Source organism: Numida meleagris, chromosome 26, assembly GCF_002078875.1.
Source record: "Numida meleagris isolate 19003 breed g44 Domestic line chromosome 26, NumMel1.0, whole genome shotgun sequence".
NCBI lineage: Eukaryota > Metazoa > Chordata > Aves > Galliformes > Numididae > Numida > Numida meleagris.
In genome coordinates, this window is record NC_034434.1 from 2,514,382 (window position 1) to 2,522,454 (window position 8,073).

Below are 8,073 nucleotides of genomic sequence, written 5' to 3' on the forward strand. Positions count from 1 at the left end.
ACTGTGGCCCAATAGCTACAAAATGCCTCTGGAAATGCACTTCAGAGCTGCTGGGTGCTAGGACCCAGTCTTGCAATCTTTTGACCCACCAAAACCACCCAGAGGATGAGGCAAGGCTTGGGCCAGGCCCAGCCTCTTGTTGGAAGCCCTTGTTCTCCCCATTCCCTGCACGCAGCGTTGAGGTTTCACGGACTCAAAGAAAGCAGACACACAAGAGCAAAGAGTCAACAACAATCTTTCCTCGGAGTGCAGTGTCCTCCGCGTGGCAGAAGATGACTTCCTAATGGAATACTGAACCATCTCCAGGAGCATCTGCCATGCCAACATGTGCAATCAGCGCCAGCGCACTTAGCACGGGTCTTTGCTGATACGACAGCCTCAGCTGGCCCAGATTTGTTTTTCACTTCCATTTCGGAACTTCTTGCTGCAGCGGGTTTGAAGCCCATTGAACCCATCCATCCTATGTTTCCCGCCCAGACTGGGGTCTGGCAGAAGAGATGTTGACTCTGCAGAGGTTAAAGGTGGCTGCCTCGTCCAACAAATGGGCTGCAGCCAGAGGGGAGGGCTGTTGTTTTTTCTTCCTTCAGGAATGAAGTGTCAGGAAGATGTAGAGGGCAAACAAGCCCCCGCTGGGCCGCTGAGTGACAGCAGCAGCTGCAGAGGGTGCTGGGGCAATGCGGGACCCGGGGGCTCCCACATTTGGGGGGGGTCTGCCATCTCCTTTTCCCACATCTGAAGTCAGAGGAACAACAACAGGGAGAGCTCTGTGGGGAAAACGGGGTCTGAGCCGTTTAACTGGGAGTGCAAAGCGATGTGCGAGAACTGAACCGTGCACCACAGACAGAGCCCATGGGATTCCTGCACAGGATCTGAACCTTCTCCTGGGTGAATGGAACACTACATCAACAGATAACCCTCCCCTCCCTTCTACTTCCCTCAAAATACATGCACGGACATAAATGAGAACTGGATAGCTGTTTAATTAGCTGCAACTGGGAGCAGGGCTGGAAAGCACAGACTGAGGCTTGAGCTCATGCAAAGCCCTAATACCCCGCGTGACTTCAGGGATGGGCACCATACACGGCCACATGCACAGGGAATGCAAATGCAATATTTTGCATTGGCAAAACCACTCCATGCTCTACCCTGGATCCTGCTGGCGCCCAGAATATGCACACATCCATTGCCACCTGGACTTCCAGACAGAGCAATCTGCACTCTTTCCTCCTGCCAGGCAGCGGGAAACATGTTTGAATGTTTGCTCTCCGAACAGACTGAATAATGCAGGAGAGCCCTTCCTAGGGGATGAATTGTATTTGGCATTTTGCAAGAAAGTCAAATTCCTGTGAAGGTAAAAGATCCGGGCTAAGCCCACCTGATTGCTTGGAAAAGCCCAAGCTATAACCCAGCAGGTATCAGGATAAGAACACCTCGCCCTCCATTTGATTCCTTTAAATGTCACAACGCTGAATTATACAGAAGCCAAATAAAAGTAACACTTAAAGCCATGGGGGGGTGGGGGGGGTGGGGAAATGGAGGCTCCGTGTCCATCTGGTAAATCCCTCTGTGTCTGTGAGAGCACAGAGCCCAAATGGTGGGAGAAGGGGAAAGAGGCACACACCCGTAGAGAGGCAAAGCAAAGTGCTGGAGAAGGTCTCATGCAGATTACGGAAACACGGCACACGTGGCTGTATAAATTACCCCTAAAAACACAGCCAACTCTTGCAGTAACCCCAGTGCAGCTCTGCAGTGAGGTTTGGGGTGTTCCCAGGTGCCACCTCTCTGTGTAAAAGGGATGGAGAGCAGATTCCCTGCTAACGCCCGTGCAGCAGCGGCAGCTCCGGGGTCTGCGAATCTGCTTTCTGTTAGGAAGAACCATAAAACTTTCAACAGAAGACGAAAAACACGTCTCACATTGGCACAAAGGCAGGAGATTTCCTTGTAGGGAGGAGTGGCATACGGAGAACTCCCTGGAAAGGAGGATACAGCAAGAATAACTGCCGCTGGCAGTAGCCATCAGCAAATACAAGTGTTATAAAGCTAAAAAAAAACCACAAAAATCCTTCAAAACCGTGCACGTGCATACAAGCCGCCTGAAAAAAATATTACAACAGGGCCTTCAATCGTAAATAATCAGCGAAGCACTTTCTTACTTTTGTTTCCCACTTTGCTTCTTGAATTCTGGCATCTGTTGAATTCCGTACTGAGGCTTTTTCCAACCCCAAGACTCGGGGAATTTCGTTAACAGCGCAATAAAAATAACTTCATAGTGTCACAGGGAAACATTAAAGCTCTTTTTTAGTGCGCGTGTGTGCTGCTCTTTCCCCCCTATTTTTTGGGGAGGGGTTGATGGGGGGAAGAAAAAAATACAGACATTGTTTCTTTAAAAGTCTCCATCTGCAAATCCCATTAGATGTGCATATAAGGTTTCGGATGATTAATAGGTGCTGCTTTGCTTTGGTTGGAGGGAGCGGGTGTGTGTACGTTAACCCCTCCCTCCCCTCTCTCACGTTTCACTTCACCAAGTTGTCACTCTCTCCCCAACACAGTATTTAAAAAGTGTTTCCCTCATGTCCAGCACTTCACAAGGACTCCAGCATCGGCCCTGGGACATCGTTCGGGGCCGTCGCCGCCTCCGTCCGCCCACCGCTTTCCAGTTGGGACCATGAAGACCTCGAGAAGAGTTCCCCAAGTGACAAACCTCCAACCGCACGAATCCCTCAGCCAAAGTGTCGTTTAGGGAGGAAATCTGGGCTGTCAAATTCGGAAACGTTTCCCCTCCTCTCCTCTCCTGTTTGCGGAACCTGAGTGACGAGCGCGGGACGAGGATGGACCCCACCGGCGGCAGCTGCATGCGCGGCCCCCAACCCCCGGCCCCGCTCTGGGGCTGCCTGCGGGGTGCTGACGTCCCCACAGCCCCAGGCCTGGGTCACTGCCCCCCAGCCCCATTCTCCTTCCACCCCAAGGCGGATTTCGCTGCTTATTCTGAATTCTCAGCCTCCTGCCTGCTGAGCGCTGCCCACTGCGTCCCGCCCGACGAGCAGCCCCCCGCGTTCCGTCCCCACCCCGAGTGGCAGCAAGTGACAACCGAGGCCCGGAGACTGCTGAACCCGGGGCTGGCGTTGGCCTCTGGGGACGTGGAGAGCCCCAACCTCGTGAGCACAGCGGTGGGTGCAAGTGAAGATTACGAGGCACCGGTAAACAGCGCGATGGAGACGGAGAGAAAAGCTTCCAAAAGGAAAAAGGAGCACTCAGGTAGGTGGCGTGGAAGCGGGGGTGTGGGGTGGGATGGGGAGATCACCTCTAGGAGTAGGAGTAAAGCTGACGGAGAAAACATTTTGTAATTCTTGAGTAGGGAAACCTATGCAAGAACTCAATTGAAGCGCAGTTGCTTGTCCCTTGATGACCTCCATGTTTGGGTTTGACTCCTTGTTAGCTCAACCCGTCCCTTTACGCAGCAGCACGATGCCAACTCGCTGTAACCAAGCAGGAATCACGCTGTGCTCAGAGCCCTAGGATGGCAGTTCCACCCCACAGCCCTGCTGCTTGTCCAAGGGCTACAGAATAGGGATCAAAGAGCAAAGATCCCCCATCAGCTGCCCATGCTAGCTGGGAATAACACCCTGGGGTTTTGACACTTGTGGTATGAGATGCATCAGTCTCCCATTGGATATAGATTCCGTTTAGCCTCGCTAAATATCAAATGCTTTTACCACAAGACAAGAGATGGCAGGACTGCCCAGCAGTGCAATGCCCAGCAACGTGGAAAACAACGATGGTTTTCATTGCGCCGTCCTTGCCAACAAAACACCTTCTTTCTACAGCACCGCATTCAAGAATTTCAGACGTATGACATCTGGTTTGTTACTATTTCAATTCTCCAGATACGTGAAATATGCATAACATTGCTTTCTCCTAAGGAAGCTGCTAAGATTTGGATGCTTACACGCATAGATTTGCTCCAGTGCTCATTTGCAAACCGCAGTGTGTTTTTCCTTGCGGCGCTGCTGAGAAGCAGGGGGTATTTTCCAGCATCCCCATTTTACGGCTTGAGAGCCAAGACATAGAGACATTTCTTTGACGTAGAAAAGATCAAAATGCTTTTCAACCCTTAAAACTTTCTTTAAAGCATGGATCGATTCAGAGCACCTACAGAATGGCTTCGCTGTGGGATAGCAATGGGGCCATCCACAGTAAAACCTCACGTGTGAGCGCACACATCCCCTTCCCTTCCTCTTCCAGCGTTCATTATTTCGATGCCATTTGCAGCCCTGGTGTCCCAGGCACAGCAGTGACCTGAGGATGTCAGTTGGCTTTGGGTGAGCTTTCACAGCTGCCCCTGCACCTGCCGCAAGGCATTCCCTTCTCTATTCAGTGCTGTACAATTTAGCAAATCATTTCTAGGACCACCTTTGTAATTACAGCATTAAAGAAGCTGCAAGGTGTTGTAATGACTTTGGTTTTAACACGTCTTCCATCTACTACCAAGGACAGACCTAGCAACACCGCTCAAGCAGTAAGGAAACTCCGAGCCCTAACCCAAACCCAAATTAGCCTTTAAAACCAAAAGATAAGCATTAAAAGTTTTGGGACACCCACCGGGTGGAGGTTAAGTCTAAAGAAATGCCTCCCTCTGATTTTACTCATTGGACATCGTTGAGAATGGCCAACTGCGGACAGGCAGTTTGGATACCCCAACTTCTGTACAAATAGCTGAAGAATAAGACAGCAAGAAAAAGGCATTATTGTAATTATATATAGTAACATGGTGATTCAGACAACTTTGCTATTGTGGGAATGAAATACTACAAACTGTTGGTCAGAAAGCGGTACGAGCACACAGTGACTCAATCCTTGGACAACACATAGACATACATCGTTAAATTTCAGCCCTTGACTGGAGAATTCTGCAAAAATTGGGATGGAAGTGTGGGGAGCAGAGCTGGATTCTCACCTGCCATTCTTCCTCAATCATGCCACTGAGTAAAGAGGGTGCTCCATGCTTGCATGTCCCATTTACAGACACGATGGCATAGAATGCAGTACATAAGGGCAGGTAACAACTGAAAACCCAAGCAAGAAAAGCACAGGGAGGTCCCTCATCAACTTAAATTGATCTGGAGGCAGAGCTCCACCACCCCGTGTGCTCCACTCCATGAGGTGCCCACTGAAGTTACTTCTGATTATTACTTTATCATCAGCTGCCAAATGAATCAGCTCCCCATGAAGTCACTTTGCTTGGCCAACGTTCCCGAGAGCTTTCAGGATTTTACGCCCCGTGACAGCAAAATCCATCTTACTGCTTGATTTGCAATAAATATGCCCTCAAACTCTTTACTAGGGGGAGAAAGCAACGTCATGCAGATGCTTCAGATTTTTATTACGCCGCCTTCTACTGGGGGAAAAACTGCACTGACAATGGTTTGCAGAATAACAAATACCAGGTGCCTCCGCCAGGGCTGTGGATCACCGCAGTGACCAAACATCCTGTGCTACCATTGGTGACACCCATCCTTGTGCTTAAGCTGCTCTGAGGGATACAAGTACCCTCTGCAATGCCCAAATCCTGCGCCATGCTCTCCTTGCACCTTCCCCAAGGCAGTTTGGCAGGTAACCTAAAGCCCCTGTGCCATACGTCCCCTTACGACACCAAGTGGGGCACTGCCTGCTCCGTTCCCAGAGACTATTTCAGATGATTCACGTTGTTTGGAGATGAAGACCAGTGACGCCCTCAGTACCATTTGCCCTATGGTTTCTGTTCAGCTTGGAAGCAGCTAGACGCCTGCAGGACTGGGTGCTGAGTCAGGGAATGCCACTTCCCCAGCTCTGCTCATTTTCCCATGCTCTCCCCCCTCCCAGTGTTCCCAGGCCATATACTAGCCAAGGGTGCTCACTCAGCAGCCTTCCCTTCCCCCTGCACCGTGCACTCGTAGTGCATCACACACCATGCACACAGCAAAGCACTCCCTTTGCTCTCAGCCTGCAGCCAAAATCAGGGGGAGCAACGATGTGCATGCATGGAGTGAAAAACACAGGGAAGGAAACTATCGAGAGTGCCGCGTGGATGCAACGAGAGCTTCCTTCCTCCTGCTGCTCATTTTGGCCCTTGCTCCTGCAGTTCAAGTGACGCACCCCATCCCAACTTCACCCCTTGAAGCAAAGGCTGACAGTGCTGAGCTCAAGGGGACGCAACACGCTTTGACATCTCTGTAGGGCGCACGTTCACACGGGTCAAGGTAACAGCAAATTGCATGTGTGCTTGCCTCCTAGAAAGCCAGCCCGCCAGCAGCAAGGCAGAAGGGAGCAGCAGGTCGCGGAAAGAGAGGACGGCATTCACCAAGGAGCAGCTGCGGGAGCTGGAGGCGGAATTTGCCCACCACAACTACCTGACACGGCTCAGGAGGTACGAGATCGCCGTGAACCTGGACCTCACCGAGAGACAGGTACTCAAACCCCACCCCCTGCTGCTTCTCCCTAAAGCAGACACATCACTCCAGGCCGTGCTTCTGCAATGGCACAGAGGTACATTGCCCTGCGGGATTTGGTTTTGTGGACATGGCAGTGATGAGTTGATTGTTGGACTTGGTGATCTTAGTGGTCTTTTCCAACCTCATGATTCCATGATTTTAACACAAAACCTCCGCGTTCTTTTAAAAGACATTTGTTAAAAATCTCTGTGAGCAGTTAATGCGTGGAGTTCTGCTTCTCTAAACAAATAGAAAAGCCATTCGGGACCCCTCCTGAGCTGCTGTTTGCCACCACCCATTTGTACAAGGCTTATAGATGGAATATGGATGCCGCCAGACTCCAGTTACCATGACGTTATTGGAATGACACACTGGGTACATGCACTAATCCTGAGCCAGGCAGCATTAAGTGATGATGAGGGAAGAGAAAAGCACAGAGTTTTATGAGGGCAAAAATTTGCCCTCTCCCTGTGACCTCATTCAGGGTTTCCTTATCAAAGTTTGGTGGGCAGGGTAGGAATTGCTCGATTAAGTGAAGCCAGTTAAAAACCCTGATGGATCAGACTGGGTGGAGTGGATGTCAGAAGGCATTTGGGTGCACTGTGTCTGCTGGATTGCCATGTATAGCTGAAGAAGATAGATTCCAGGCAAAGCACTGTGCTACCCTTGCTGATCTCAGAAACATCTGCCTGGAGCACCTTCACTGGATAGAGAGCACTTCAACTTGCCAGGTTCCTTCCAGTTTTTTCTCTAGAATTCCACAGAATACATCCATTGACACCCAGGCATCAGCCTGCTGGAGGCAATAACTCATTCTGTCCTTTTCATCCTCCAGGTCAAAGTGTGGTTCCAGAACAGAAGGATGAAGTGGAAGCGCGTGAAGGGCGGGCACCCGGTGTCCCCCCCCGAGCCCGATGCAGAGGACGCCGACTCCGCCACGTCCCCCAGCTCCGAGTAGTGTTGTCAAGAGATGCTCGGAGCATGTGTGACACTGCAGAGGGACACTGCAGCCCCATGTGTTGGCCCTGTGGGGCACAGACTGAGAGGTGCGCGGTGCCGGAACCGGCGGAGGAAATTGGAAAGCGCAGAGGGAAAAAAATATATAAGCCAAAGGAGAGCAGGACTTTGAGCTTTGTGTGAATGGGACTGTCTTACTGCCATACGGCTACCTTCAGAAAAAGGGGAAAAAAAGATAAAAACCACTGTATATATAGCAGGAGTAATGTTGCTTAGGCTCCCGAATGCTCAGAAAATATGAGTTATCAGTTAGAAAGGGACCAGAGGGTAATAACACGGCTCTGTTCTCCCCCAGCCTTTCCCTGGTCACTTCTTCTCATCCTGCACTTGGACTTGGGCTCCGAGAATCATTGAGGTTGGAAAAGACCTCTCAGACCCCCAGGTCCAACCCCAACCCAACCCACTGTGCCCACTGACCATGTCCCCAAGTGCCACATTTCTGGAACACCTCCAGGGATGGGGACCTCCCACCCCCTGGGCAGCCTGTGCCAATGCCCAACCACTCTTTCTGAGAATGAATTTCTCCTAACACCCGCCCTGAAAGCAGCCCTTACCAAACGTCCCTGCACAGTTTTCTTTGTGAATTCAG

General features: G+C 50.9%; 1 protein-coding gene across 1 annotated transcript; it reads left to right on the forward strand.

Moving 5' to 3' along the window:
- MEOX1 (mesenchyme homeobox 1) lies at window positions 2,829-7,499 on the forward strand. The gene is made up of 3 exons (XM_021378250.1): window positions 2,829-3,255; window positions 6,271-6,443; window positions 7,303-7,499. The coding sequence occupies exons 1-3, from the start codon at window positions 2,829-2,831 to the stop codon at window positions 7,423-7,425; spliced, it is 723 nt and encodes a 240-aa protein (XP_021233925.1). The 3' UTR covers window positions 7,426-7,499.